The sequence below is a fragment of the Coturnix japonica genome, chromosome 1 (assembly GCF_054131305.1).
Source record: "Coturnix japonica strain WE chromosome 1, WE-NBRP24, whole genome shotgun sequence".
NCBI classification, from domain to species: Eukaryota; Metazoa; Chordata; class Aves; order Galliformes; family Phasianidae; genus Coturnix; species Coturnix japonica.
This window is the reverse complement of record NC_140663.1, coordinates 73871212-73886624: the sequence shown is the minus strand read 5'-3', so window position 1 is coordinate 73886624 and position 15413 is coordinate 73871212. Positions and strand designations below refer to the sequence as shown.

Below are 15413 nucleotides of genomic sequence, written 5' to 3'. Positions count from 1 at the left end.
TCATGTTTATATGCTCCCTTCAAGTATTGGAAGGCCACAGTGAGTTCTCCCTGGAGCCTTCTCTTCTTCAAGCTAAACAAGCCCAGCCACCTCAACCTTTCCTCATAGGAGAGGTGTTCCAGCCCTCTGATTATCTTAGTGCTCCTCCTCTGGACCTGCTCCAAGAGCTCTGCACCTTTCTTGTACTGGGGGCCTCAGGCCTGGACACAGTACTCCAGTTTGGGTTAGTCAAGTTTACCTTTTGCTTTTTGGGCCTTTAGCTCACTTGGCACATTATGATTTAGAGCATACAGAGAAAAAAAATAAAAGTTGTGATGCGCCAGTGGTCTCTAAAATGGTGGATCTATGCAGAAGTGCCGAGCATGCCACACTTCAACCAGAAAAAGCCAGCTTTAGCTTTTTCTGTTTATTTGCAGCTTCTGAAGGCTGATCCCAATCTCTATGAGTTCCCTACCTGGGATGCCAGGGCAGGGTGAGGAAGGGATGGAGCCCATGACAGGAATGGTGGTGAACAGGTTTGTGTGTTGGCTGGGGCTTGTAAAGAAATCCTGTTCATTCTCAGCTGTTTGGATTTCTGCTGGAGGTTGTGGATGAATCCGGTCATCGGAGCAGGCAATGTGCAGAGATACACAAAAACTTCTGGACTAAAACAAGATGAAGAAGAAATAATTCCACCAGGTGGAAGTTGTGTGGTTTGTTTGCAGATTTGCTCTGCATATATTTTTCTCTCTAGGTGTGAATATTCACTGTTCTCTCCTGGCAAAAATCCATGTTTAAATTCTCCCACAGTTCCCAGCTGTATTTTTAGATTATTAATTTACTGCAATATTCCAGTTCTGAAAAATGAGACTCACTCAGAAATATCCGTTCTTCACACTTGACTGAGCAGCCTGACCTCTAAGCCACCAAGTATCTCAAATCCTGGCCACCCCCCTCCAATGTAAGCACAGAAAAAAAAAAACCAACACTCCCTCAAATTACTGAATGTTTGTAGCCAGCTCTGCTGAAGGTCTTCATTCCTTCAGGCTACAGAGCTCCACAGACCTGCCTTTGTCTCCATTTCTTCAGTAGGCTCTCCTACTCCTCTCCTCCTTTCCCCTCACTTGTCCTTCACCATTATGAAACCTCTTTGCATGCCATCTCTCAGGCCCCATCTCTCTTTGCTTTGCTGGTTCACTTGCAGCACATGGTGCCTTGTGTGCTAGCATCTAGCTGTCAGCTCAGTGCATAAACCTGCACCAAGCTGTTGGCAGCATTCAGTATCCTCTGACTCAGATGATTTATTTCCCATCCTGCTCACTGTCCTGCCGTCTTCATTTTTTGCATTCCTGACAAGAGGGACCTATGCCAAAAAAAATGCTTATTGGGACCAAGTGTGACCTAAAACAAACTCATAAACGAAGCCTCCTTCTTCTACCCCTTGGCAGCCTTGCTCTCTCCAGCAACTGGGGAAAGCCTGTGCAACGTGTGGTATGCTGGGAACCTCCTGCAGGAATTCTCCCTGAGATCTGTGGCATCCATCTTTAGGAGAGCCCGCTGCCTGGGGAGCTTAGGATGACTGCTGAGGGTTTATCCATGGCAGAAAAAAAGGTGAGGGTGTTTCTGACTATGTGGGCTTGCACGCGAGATTGAATTCCAGCACAGGCAAGGTCATCAGCAGTTCGTGCACGTGCACTGGTGGAGATAAACTCTGCAAGAAATTCAGGTGATGGGCAGTGAGCTGCTCTGTCTGCTTGGGGCTCTTATCGAATGTGAGTGCCGGATGAAAACCTTCCATCTCTCTCTACCTTTCAGGCAGTGCACGCCACGGGGTACCGTGGATGGCACAGAGCTCAGGAGAAAGTAAAACCAGTGCAGTTTGTGAGCCCTTGTTTCTTCTAATCTAAGAGGATTCTTACAAAGGAGGAGGGAGAGAAGTCACCTAGAGTAGTAGAATCATAAACTCACTGAGGTTGGACAAGACCTCTAAGATGACAAAGTGCAACCATCAGCCCATCCCCACCATGCCCATTAACACAAGTCCCTCTAGGTCTATAGAGGACCAAGAAAAAACACTTACCGACTTTCTGTTATTTTCCATAATGTTTCAACTCTTATGCCTTATGGGTATTTTTTTCTTCTTCCTTTTCAGGTTTTACTTTTCAGGAAACTTTCCTTCTTTAATAACTATCATGTGTGTTACTTTCCTTTCTTCAGCTCTGGTTGTTCACATGCCCCTGTTCCTTGTGGTTTATTCTTAAGCAGCTACTGAGCTTTCTTTGAAGTCATTTCCTCTCACTGAATTCAAATATATCCTGGTCTTTTCAGATAAGGGATTTGAATGCTAGAGAGATATGTACTCCCTGCAGCAGATGTGAGAAAATAGGTCCAGTTCTAAGAAGTATCTGGACCCAAAGAACAGGACACAATTCCTGTGAATTTACTAGGTATGCAAAATATGACTTATCTCACTCTGCAGTCTGCAAATATGACATGTGAAAGCGGCTGTCCTTTTTCCTTATGGAAAGACCCAAATGCTCTTGTCTAAACACTCAAGTTCTACCTGACCTTTGGGGGCATTAAGACCTGGCCAGGTGTGAGCTTCGCAACTCCTGTTCATTTCTAATCCTTAACTCTGAAACACACGAGTTTTTTGAAGATTCTGATTCTGCTCAGAAAGAAAATGTAGTCCAAGATCTCAGTGCCTTTCTCCATCCTGGGCATTATCATCATGTTCTTGTTGCTGCCTTGTCCAAGATCAACCTAAGTTTCCCCCACTGGGATGAATTTTCTTCTCTAGCTGCCTGCCTTACCTTTGCTACCAGCTGACCTCAAACTCCAACCAGTGGGATACTGTTCAAGCAATACCATGCATTCAGGCATGACCAGGACTTATAGGGCCTCTTTTGCTTGATTTTGGTAATAGCAGCGCTGGGGGGCAGTTTGAGATTCTCCTTCTGTCTTACTGCCAAGTCATTGCTAGGCTCTGTGGCACAATGAATACATAAATACTGTTTCTCATACAGCATTAATAATTGGCTGGGGCCAACAACAATTGCAGAGTTCAGCAGACATGGTTTTCTGTTCCATTTTGTGTGCCAGTTGCCATGGAAAGCAGGAAGCACAACCCAGGCATTTTCCTAAAGGGAAACTGAAGTCATGTAGTTGGTAGGAAAGGGAGTTGAGTCCTGAGTTCAGCTGTTGATAGGAGAAAAAATGTATTTCATTAAACCTAATGATTCTTCTGTTGTTTGGGGGGGAACACAGAGCAGGATAAACTGCAGATATGCCCACTGACACTACAGCCAGAAGAACTCCTGTCTGTTCTGTTGCTGTCTTATTCTTCCCCTGGAGTAGAATTATGAACACACTAATAACATTCACCTCCACACTAGAGCTGAGACTGAATCAATGAGGATGCTGCAAGAATCCAGATAATAAGGAAACTTAATAATTTTGTGAAGTTTTTGCTTATCCTTTACAAATTGACAGCAATGAATATGTAATGCATCAAATGCTTCACGGTAACTTTACTTGTTCATCTTCCCTTGTTGACTCAGTAAGTGTTGGCATCCCATATTATTTCTGCCCTCCTATTCTCTGTGGCTCTACATTACAGATGACAGCAGGATTCTGCACAAGCTGTAATAACAGGAGGGCGTGATTATGCATCGCTGAAACACCAGCCTGAAATACTAAGTAAAAAGATGAATTATACTCGTGGAAACTTTAAAGCTTTTCAGGTAATGGTAATCCTGCAGAAGGCTCCAAGACTTCACTTCATTTTCAGAGCTGTAGAACAGCTGCAGCCCTGAGAACCCCCAGTCAGAAAAATGCATCATCGGGGCCTTAGCATTCACCACCTCAGTCAGACTAAGAGAAACACAGCTCAGTGCCAAGGCCACTCGTACAATAAGAGAAGGGTTTGAATCCCACCTCAGAGAAAAGCAAACACATTGGTGCTGTGTTCATAAACCAAACCTGGGAAATGACACAAAATACTTCAAAACATCACCAGGGCACAGCTCTGTTTTTTATAAAAACTCCAGTTTAATCTCATGGCTGAGACCTGGCAAAACATCTTTTTTTTTTGTTTGTTTTTGTGGATGTTTCCTTTTTTCTCTCTTTTTTTTTAAGCAATAAGGCACAAAGGCAGACAAGTCCACGCACAGAACAAAGCTTAACAAAACATACAATCCAACAGGGCTAGCAGGAGAAAACCAGATCCAGCAGGATGGGGACAGTCCTTTTCACAGTGTCTGATTTCCAACTCTTCCCTTGACCTGGAAGCAAATAGTGTTTTGTAGGAGACCAGTGCCCAGAAGAGCAATATCCAAGGTTCTGGGCTACTGCATGGAGCCCATAGGAAGCATTTGCTTCCTACCATCCTTTCCTTCCAAGCCTGTGGAAGTCCCATTCCATCTGCAGTTGATCTTGGTGACAAACTTTCCATTCCTTTCTTGGAGCACAACTGGTTACCACCAAGTCTTCATATGATTAGGATCAAACATAAGCTAAACAGAATTGGGATCAGCTGCAGCTTCTCCCCCACCCCCTGGAGATTTTAGTCTATTTTTTAGAGATGGAGAGAAGCAAAAGGTACAACTGCAAAACCTGGGCATGCCCAAAAGGGAATGTGTGCTCCAGTAGATTGGGTGTGTTTCCAAGGACTGGGGAGAAGCCTGTGGTTGAAAGCTGAGGCGGTCTTTACACTCTGGTTTCTCTTGTTTTCAACCCTCCTCTCACAGGATATGATCCCATTGAGGAAGGCAGTTCCAGACTTTCTACCCATCACAGAATAGCCAGAATGAATTAGATTCTTTAAGGACAGAAAGCCAGTTGGTCTTGTGCTTTTGGTGCTGGAAAAGTTGCAAAACAAAACAGTTTTGTGCATCAGCCCAAGTTTCACAGATGTGTAGGATTCTCTTTAGACAATTCCTTCATTTTAATTACATTTCCTTTTTAATACATTTACATATAATATTCTTATATATATATATATATAAATTTAACACAATATTCACCACTACAGGCATTTCAGAATTCATAAAGAAAAAAAAGACTTTGATTGCACCTTTTGGACTCTGGGTGAGGGAAAATGTCTCAGGGCTTCATGAATGCCCTCTAATGCAGATCTAAGTTCCTTTGAAGCTCTAAAGGTGAAAAAAGAAGTGCCTCAGTCTTTCAGAAGTGATAGCATAGAATGGGCAGCCCCAGAGGAATATGGTTTATATGATAAAATAGAGTACTCGTTTCTGCTTACCCTCGCTCAAATAAGGCAGTTCCCACATGGACTAATACCATCCACGATCCTCTTTTCCATCAGGCAATTCCAAACTTTGCTCACCCAACCATTTTACACTTAGCTACACTCCTGAACTTAACAGAAGCTGCACAAAACCCCTGTCTGTATGGGAAGAATAAGGGAAATTTAGCCGCTTCTCATCTCCTGCTAGTAGAAGTCCACAAAAGCTTGTGATACCACACCACGATTCAGACCAGTCCATCTGCAGACTTAGTGAGAGGTCTTCAAACTCTTCACAGGAAATGAAATGTTCCTGGGCTCTGAAATAATCCTTGCAAATCTGCAGATGATGTGACCGTCTTCCTAGGAAGGTCCCTTCCACAATGCTGAGAGCAACCAACTTAGCTCTCATATAAAACTTCAAATACAGGGCCAGGCCCATATCCCATTACACAGTTCTATCCCTTTCAATGCTTCACAAAAGAAATCAAGCAAACAAAACCAAGGAACAATTTTAAAAAATAATAATACAATCTTTCCTTAAAACCTTGTGTTTAAAGAGTCACCATGGAGGACAGGAATTTGGTACCCACAACGTACAACTGCAAAACCCTGAGCTTCAGAAGAGCTTCCAGTCTCAGGTTCCATCTGATACTGCAGGGATGCAGAGGAGAATGTAGTGACCCTAAAGTGAAGATGACATCAGGTCTGACCCTGGGGATGATCTCAGGAATGGCTCAGAAAAGTGGGCTCTTGGGAAGATCCAACCACAGTCAGTATTACTCATTGGTCAATGGCTTCTGGCTTTTGGCTCCGTCCAACTATCAAATATCTGGTTCTTGAAACTGACTACAGATGCAGTATCAATATGGACCCACTCTCAAGTGTTGGAAACTGCAGAAGCTGAGTCTACAGCTGTGGTTGGTGGCACCTGTGCAGCAAATCAAGTGCACCCAGCTCCAAAAGTCTGCATAATCTCAGCTCTTGATACAAGCCCACTTATAACCATAAAGCTATTGTGATGTGCCTGCATTACACTCCCTTGGCTAGGATCTTGGAAAGCTGATCTATCAGCTGAGGGTGGGAGCTGAAATTGTTAGAGTAAACTGTAAATAGCTACACAACAAAAATCTCATTACAGAATCCATGCTTAATTAAAACCCAGGACCTGAATCTGAGCTCAAATTCTGAAACACCTTTTAAAAGTACAGTCTGGATACAGATTTCATTTGAGGCTGATCTTTAATATTACATATAATTTTCCAGTAATTTTCTCTTGCAGAAACTTCCCCAGTTATGCCAAAACTATTTCTTACTGGAACACTGTTAAGAGCGTACTATATACAAATTGCCAGACCTCGCTTCTTGTCCATAGATCAGCTTATATGAGATCAAGAAGGAAAAGAAAGAATGGTTTTAAGGTGCCAAGGTTTCATCACATTTTCTTTTTCTTTCGACACATTATTTTATGAGTTTGGCTGGCTCCATTCCAGATGCCTTGGCAGTCAAGACTTCTAGGAACTGAGAGAATATAAATCCCTTCCCAAAGTAAACTATTTTGTTGATGCCAAAAAATCTGGGCACCATTTCCGTTACTTTTACTTTCTGGAAAACCTTACCACAATACATCGTATCACACCTTCCCAACTCATTCACCTTTAATCAGCCATTGTGGTTAAAAGTTTTCCCATAAGGCAACAGGAAAAGCACTTGGGTGCATGTAAAGGCAGCACAGAGCGGTACTATGAGGAGCATGGAGGATTGGCAGTCCCCTGGTTTTAATGGCAGGCAGCACGAGCATTTTATGGTGTGGGAGGAAGATAATATGATCATTATGAAGTTGCATATGCTGGATCTGACATCCACAGCCTGCCCAGCTAAAGCATGGGCTGGCATCTGTGAGACATCATGGACCCAAAGAAGAACTCTAGGTTCTTTTCTGAATTAATATTCGTCCTCAACAAAACTGACAGCACAGCCTTAGCTCTCTCCTCTGTTTCTTTTCATATTGCATAATACATGAGTGAGGAATGCAATGGGGAGGATCAAATACAGCAGCTTGTGACAGGGAAAAGCCCTCTTGTTTTTTCACGTTCCCTTTGCATCTGGCAAGATAAAATCCTGATGAAGATTTATTCCCTGCACCTGTATGCCAAAGCTTCTCAACAGTACCCTGGCATCTTTCTCCTTTAGCAATCAAAGTGTGTGGACAAAGCCCGATACAGACTTTGGGCCCTTCAGCCACAATGACACTAATTAAGTGACACATTCAGGACAGACCAAGATCTCATGGGCTGACTTTGCTAACAATTTTTGAATGCCAGTATTTTAGGGGGGAAAAAAAAGCCCTAAACATACATCCACTGGGAAATTTTGACTGACACTCATTGTGGTGGCTAATAGTATTTCCTACCAGATGCTCAGATACCATTCAAACTATAGCCCATAATACACAATGGAGGATCTACAAACTCAGACATTTCCATGAATGATGGTCCCTGTAAGTACCATTACAAGGACAATCTCGGTGCTGGCAGCAATACCTGTGCTCCCATCTCCTCTGTAGCCACTAGTGGCATTTAAATTGCAGAAACAGTACAGACTGTACCCGGCTTTGCAATTGCCCATTATCACGTACCAGGCAACAAATGAGCCTGCAGTTAACTTAGAGGCTTTATAAAGGAAGCTTTAATTCTATTCCCATGGCAGCTATTGCTTATATGAACATGTATTTGCCTGTAATGATAACGGCCCTTCAGGAGAGAGCTTAATTCACTTCAAATCCACCTCTCAGAATATTGTTCGTGATCTGTTCTGCAGTCCCACAGATCATCCTCTTTACCATACCCTCAATCAATTTGAAAGCACTAAGGAGCAGGGAGGTGAAAACCAGCCATGCTCTCACAGAAACAGTGTAAAATGGTAAGGATGGGGAGTCTGAAGGAGGAGGAAGCACCTGGAGACATGCCACACAGTGGCAATGAAAGACCAAGGGCCAAGGATTATGTCAGTCAAGACACAAGAGCGCAATAGCACAAGGATATGCAGTTCAGAAGATCCTCTTGCTTTCCTCTGCTGTGTGGAGCATAACTGGCTATATTTGCCGAGCTGCCCTCTGGCTTTAAGCAATGACAAAAATAGTTGATACTGGCTTTCATTATGGCCATATTTTCACTTCCATTGATACCAGTCTGAGAAGTCTACCACTGAACACTCACTCCTCAGCCTATCAAAGGAAGGTGTGGCTGAGTTCAACAAACCTCATAACCATGGCTTGGAAAATTCAAAGAACAACTAAGTGTTTCCTGTTCAGCTTTCATTCCACACCTTGCGCATGCTAGAAAGAGCACATTTATGATGAAACAGAAGCATTGGAGGCAGCACCTTTGGGTTGCATGTTTGCTACTGGAACATCCTTGGGTGTCTTACACCTTTCGTGTCTTGCTCATGCCAGCTTCACCTTCTGCTTCAGCTATTCTGTTTCCTACAATATTGACTTCAATTGTCCAAAGAATACGGCAGAGACAGATAGACACGGCCATTCACTGACTGTGAGGAAAAGACAGAAAGAGGTTCCAAACATCTGAACTTACCTCCTCACCTTATCTGCATTCGGAGCTGCAGTGCTTTAGAACAGTGTTCCTCCCCAGCCCCATTTTGTAGTTATCCCAATATTTATTTTTCCTTTGTTTTCTATAGAGAGGATAAGGCTTCCACAGGGCTTGTTAGACAATGAGAATATTCCTTGGGAATTGCTTACAAAAAATAAAAAGCAGACAGTGAGGGACTAGAAAGGGATAAGAAAGGGTAGGAAAAGCAAGACAAAAAGACTGACCCTCCATATCAAGATACTTTGCAGAAAATGGTAAAGATTGGGTTCTTCTTGCACAACATAGCAATAACAACAGCAAAATGGAAACAGAGTTGGTCTTGGTGTAGACACTCCCATCCCATCTGCCATGGAAAGAGAGCAAGGGAAGCAGTTACTATTCAATCTGCCTCCCACTTCGTCCATCCAGAATCACAGAGCGCCTCTGTGGCTGGTAAAAGCAGCTGGTAGAAGTCTCCAGTCTCTGGCCATTCTTGGGGATGGTCATTTTGTTCCGCAGCATCACTCCCTCAGGTGTTGTCCGCGAAGTTTCAGACAGATCACCACAAATGGGACTCGAAGAGGAGGTCTGAGTAGGGCTTCTGATGGGTGATAACAACACCCTGGAGTCTGCTGAAGAGGAGGGGTGGTCCATAATGGGGAAAGGGGGACTGAAGAGAATCAGACTCTGGGGCCTCCCAGGCCTAGATCTATAGGAAGGCTTGGAGAACCCTGATGGCCTCTCCATCTTTGAAGACTGGGGGTTATCTCCACCTGACTCTCCCTCGGAAGTGCGCTTTCGGCGCAGAACAGGGGCATCCAGGCTAGGGTTATGGCTGGACTGAGATGACTCCAGTGGAGAGCCAATGCTGTTGTTCCAGGGGCATGTTGAGTCCTTTTGAGCTGGGTCACTGTTTTCTTTCTCCGCTTTGGCTTTCTTCTCTGTCACTGGGCTCTTGGGGGGCTCCAGGTGGCCCCATGCCACTCGTTGAGTCTGCCTGCCAGCCTGCTTGGCTTCTGCTTCTTTCTTCTCCACTTGTGGAGCAGAATTTTGAGCCTGCAGGGGCTGGGGGATCTGGGTGTACTGAATCTTGGGTGGTATCACAGGCACAGCTCTCGCCTGGCACATCTTAATCATGAAGGAGGTCCTGACTGCTGACACACTGACAGGGGCAGAGTTACGACGGCCAGTGGTGGCATGGGCCACTGCCAGGTAATCTAAATCTAGATCTACGTGGGCACTGAAAGGAGAGCGCCAGGAAACACCTTTAGCCCCAGCAGGGCAGGTAGTTGACAGAGATGGGACTGAATCACTGCTTTTCACTTCCTTCTGTCCATACAGGAAGTTCCCAGCAGCAGAAGGCATGGCCAGGCTTTCAAATGTTAAGAAATCTGGAGTTGGAAGGAGTGAATCCAAGTTGAGGGATGACGGCCTAGTTTTCACTTTACGAGGTGTTTCCTCATCTTTATTACTCTGAAGTGACTCAGTGGCAGAGCACACTTTTGTAACAGTGTCTTCTGCCAGAGCAATGTCCTGAGACCTGGATGACTCTTCCTTTGTGATCTTTGCCTGTAAAGAACTGTCTGGGGCATTTTGGTATGGTAAGGACTGCTCGAGCTTTGACCTCCAAGGGTTTTCTTTGCTTACATCCATTTTTTTCCTCTCTGGCTCTGGAAGAAGGATTCTGGAGGGCTCTTGCTTAGCTGGTGTTTCCTCCCTGCTGATTGGATACCTCAGCTCATCAGTTTTCAGAGGTTCTTCTGGAAGACACGTATTATTCTCATCTTGCTTAGCTTTGCCCAGACTAATTGGAGAGATGGACTTTTTGGGCATTTCCAGTGGCAAAATGTCACTGCAAGGTTGCTGCTGTTCAGGGGCATCAATGAAAGAGAATGGGATAGTCCACAAACTCATCACTGTATCTTTACTATCCAGAGACAGGCTGCGACTGAATCGGGGTCTAAGGGAAAGACCTGCCTCTGATCTCTGATCTTGTGGCTGAAACTCTGGTATTGTCTTCTCCTGAATGTCCTTAAAGGTTGGGGAATGGAGTGGACTTGTGACCCATTGGTGATCCTCCCAGGGCTCCACAAGCTCTAAGCTCTGTACATTATCTACCCAGTTATCCTCATCATCCTGGTCACCAGCATCGTGAGTTCTACTGACAGCATTGCCCTCCTTCAGCTCCTGGATTCCAGCTCCATTCAGTGCCTTGGAGGATAATGTGTCCCTTCTATCAGCAGTCACTATCTCAGGCATCTCGCTCCGAGTCTGGACTTTGGTATGATCATCACTTTCCTTCTGCAGCTGGCAAGTGCTATCTTTTCCTTTCTCTGATTCTGAATGTGCTCCTTTGGAAAGAGAAAATTCATCTCCTGGAGGAAGCTCATTAACTTCTGGTTGACTATGAAAATTCAGTTCCAAGGGAGGAGTGACACATTCACGCATGCTGTCTTCCACCACTGAATGGTGGTTCTTTGGAGCAGCTACGCTAGTCAGGGGAGTTCCCAATTTGGGGAGGGCTGAAGCACAGCTCTGCTGTGCAGCCACATCAGACTGGTAGTTTTGGTTGCTGTCTGGTCGTTCTGTGTTGGTGGCATCAAATAAAGGCACCTGAGTTGTGGTCTGTGGGGTTCTGCCTGCAGATTTCTGCTCAGACAGCGTTGTACATTGCTCTGGACCAGAGGAAAAAATATTTGTTTGTATTGAAGAAGAGGATTCAGAAACTGGGACTGTCTTGGGGACAGCTGCTGGAAAGAGCAGGAGTTCTTCTTCAGGTTCAATTATTTTCAATTCATGCTGTATCTCGGGCCACAGTGGTTCCAGAAGGGTATTTGCAGGATCCTTCTCAGTCTGAAAAACAGAAGAAATGCCATGACCTGGAAGTTCACAACTTACTGCAAATACCCTTCAATTTTCCTCAAACAGTCTCTTAGAAAAGACAGGCTCCTGGACAAGCATGTTCATGGTAATAGAAACAAACACACACACATACAGTAATCAACCCAGTGAGGTGAATGAGCAACTAGAATATCTCAGCCTATTTCTCAGCTCTTCCCATTCAGTGCTCACTTAGCCTTGCCAGAGATTCTGCATTCCCAAATCATACCGGAATGTATAATCCATCAAAGAACATATGCCAACAGATCTTTAAATAGACGTCCTGTGATGAGCACCACTGTAAGAAACCTGGTGAAAAAGGTCTGGTAGAAATACAGAGGAAGTGTGTGTGTGTGGATGGGGGAGGGTTAGGGATGGAGGGAAGTGTGTCCAGAAAATGAAATAAAAAAAGAAATTTTCAAGCTGTACAGGACAGTAAAATAGAACAGCAAAAAATAGAAGAAGAGTTCAGAGACCTTGGGTCAAAAGTATCAGACACCTGGACAGTCTCACATCTGGAGAATCTCACAGCTGACAGATTGTACAGAGTGCAGTCACAGTTGCAGGAAGAGAAAACAAAGAGCGGACAGTAGGTAGCTGCACAAAGATAAATCAGCAAGTGCTTAAATGGACAGAAGTGAAATCAGTGCAAGGTCAATTCTTGACTCTGCTTAGCCTAGATCGCAGACCAAGTTTTCACAACTATGGGCACACAGTGAAACTATGAACAGCGTCCCAGTCACTACCATGACATTGTTCCACAGCTTTTTTCTTATGACTTCTTCCTTACCACATCCTTTATGCATGAGCCTTCCTCTGGCTTAGCCTTCTGGATCTCCTGCTGGCTGCAGCTGCCTTCTGGGAAGATGGTCTTCATCTCAACCTTCTCTTGCTCTGTCTTAACTGCAGCGAGTGGCCCCATATGAACCTCTGAGGCTGGTGCTTGTTCCGCAGTAGGACTGTGCTCTGAGGATTGCTGGAGGCTGCTTGTGCTGCCGCTCTGTCCATGTAACGTCTCCTGATTTTCTGCTGCTGGCTCTGCAGTTTCTAAGGTCTCAGATTTTCTGGCAACTACCAGTTCCTCAGGGAGAGAACCTGGATCAGAAACACAAATGAACTTTGTTAGTACTTGTGGCCAAAAGCACGCGTCTGGCAGTGCTCCCTGCAACAAAACAGTGCTCTTGTGACCCAAGAAGAACAAACAGAGCTGAAGAGATCCCTCCAGGCAGAACAGGATGGTGCCGTGAAGACATTCACCTCCCCAACCCCAGTAATTCCAAAAGGGGCCAAGCCAATCTGTGACTGCCAGTGCCTGCCATGGTACAGCTTACTTTTCTTCCCTGCTATGAGAACAGGTTAAATACCAATACAGCCAAGCTTTAGCTCCAGTACCCCAACACACTTTTACCTCTGGATGCTGCCGTTGGCAGGAGAGACCCAGGTGGCTTTTCCTTCCTCTCCGGAGCTTGCTCCATCTTCATGTGGCCTCCACCTTCCAGTGTAGAGGGGCTGGGGCTCTCGGGTACAAGGGAAGACAGCTCCTCGAGGCTGGAGAGGGAAGGCTTGTCCCGGGTAGGTACGCGGCATGGGGTGCTGTTGGTGCTGATAACTGCAGACACCCGCAGGGGGACAGAGACAGCAAAGGGCTCTGAGATGTTCAACGCTTTCCTCTGGTGCCGAGGGGAGGCCTCCAAGGGAAAGAGACTGCTGGGAAAGCCTGATTTGGCAGCTGTTTCGGAGGTGTAGAACATGCGGCCTCCTTTGGGGGAAGTCTGCTCGTTTTCAGCATCTTCTGCTGCCCGGAAGACTTTCAGCTGCTCGGGGGGACACTTTGCCTGCGATGTCCGGCAGGGAGCTTTTACCCCACTCAGCTCTGAGTTTCCTTTGGCTGCCATGACACATCCTTCCCGCTCCCACTCGTTCTCCTTGCTGAGGTCATATGAACTGCCCGTGCCTCCTGTCCGAGTTTTCATCACTGGGACAAAAAACCCTCCAGTAGTCACTGTCCGCTTAAATCTGCTCTTGTCGTCCTCCCCTAGAGGAGGATATGAAGCAGTCAGTGGGAAACAAATAACTAGCATCAACCTTCCTCTGTGAGGAGCCCCCCTTCATCCCTCCGGGAATGGGTTCTGCCCTTCATGTGGTGCTCAGGGACATGATTTATCAGAGGGTTGCTAGAGGTAGGGTAGTATGGTTGGGTTGCAGTTGGACTTGATGATCTTTAAGGTCATTTCCAACCTGAGATATTCTATGATTCTGTGATTTGTGAGCATCCACATTTCCCCAGAGGGATGAGGGATCAGGGTCACTAAACAGTTTCCAAGCTCCAGCCCTGTGGCCTCCTTCACACTGAGCAGACAGGACTGAATAGGATGCCCTCCTCTGGAAATCTTTTAGGATTTTTATTAAGGACACCATTCAATAAAATGCAGTCAACTCCTCAGCTAGCATGCACTGCCCATAGAAATCATAGCTAAGAGCTCCATTGGTTTGTTACTAGAATTTTTACTTCCATTATCTTTATTTTTCCTTATAAATGGGAACTTAGTGCCCATCAAAACAACCAAGAACAAGATCAAGGCAATCTCACTTCTAATAAAGACATAACTAGGTACAGAAATAACTGTCAGGTGCATGCACAGTTGAGGGTTAAAAATTCATGCACAGAAGGGTGAGGACACGTGTCAGCAGCACGAGCACATAAGGATACACAGCACAGTGAAATAAGGAAGGACACAGACCACACGCAGGCATGGAGAGGGAGCTGAGAGTGCAGAGGTGCAACCCTTCACCCATGCAGTATAGGCTGTTGATGTCTCACCTTCCACAGGCAGGGAACAAAGTGAGTCCATGCTCTTCGCAGGGCGAATGGTTGCTTTTTCTGTGGAAAATGAGTTTTAGAAACAGGCTTCAGATCCTGTGGCTTTGCAGGCTTCAGCCCATAAAGAACAAAGGCTGCATATAGATGGGCATGCCAGACAGACATCAAAGTTATTTTCCATTTCCAAGCATTTCCCCTCTGTATGTACACCATGCGGTTTACTACCCGCAACACTTGTCCACACAGCTGGGTATCTGCTAGTGCTAACAACAGCCTTGCACCTGCCAGGCATGTGGAGAGCTATACTTAACCCAGCCAGTCAACACCATCTCCACTGCATAGCAGTTTGACGTCCCCAAAGCCATCATGTACCATTGCTCTCCCCAGTCACGCCACACTTGCTTGTGGGGACTTTTTAACTAGCCTGGCATAAATGCCTTCCCACCTCTCATTCCTCATAGTAAAAGTTCTGTTATTTTTATGTTTCACCCCCAGATTCTTGCTGGCATGAGTATATCCAGCCTCTAATAGGCACTGAAGGAAATTCATGAGAGTGTCAAGGAGCTTGTTCCCTGGTCATCCGCATTGGACTTACTTGTCCAGAAATGATCTGCCATTTGTCATCACATGCTCTACACATCTGCTCCCGAGAGGTTTCAGAGACATGTGATTGTTACTGCTCCGAAAGGGGAGATGGAGGGGAAAATAGCTGGCAAGAACAGCAAGTTTCTGGCAACCCATAAAGTATCTGTGGAGCTCTGGAAAACGTCTGGGAGCAAACTTTACTATTTACAGTGGTGCACAAAGTAGGTAAGGGAGAAAGTGAGAAGGCTTATTGGACATCATTTGTTTATTTAATTAAGGCTTCTGGGACTGACTTTCACATGAGCAGATCCAG

At 45.3% G+C, this 15413-nt stretch overlaps 1 protein-coding gene across 1 annotated transcript in view; it reads right to left on the bottom strand.

Moving 5' to 3' along the window:
• Nucleotides 1–4009: 4009 nt before the first annotated feature.
• ARHGAP31 (Rho GTPase activating protein 31) overlaps nt 4010–15413 on the bottom strand; it is a 56098-nt gene continuing 44694 nt past the window's right edge. The window contains exons 9-12 of the mRNA XM_015876217.3: nt 14516–14575; nt 13103–13729; nt 12485–12789; nt 4010–11667 (exon numbers count right to left, since the gene is read on the bottom strand). Coding sequence (XP_015731703.2) covers nt 9211–11667; nt 12485–12789; nt 13103–13729; nt 14516–14575 — 3449 coding nt within the window. The 3' untranslated portion in view covers nt 4010–9210. The remainder of the gene's footprint in view (nt 11668–12484; nt 12790–13102; nt 13730–14515; nt 14576–15413) is intronic.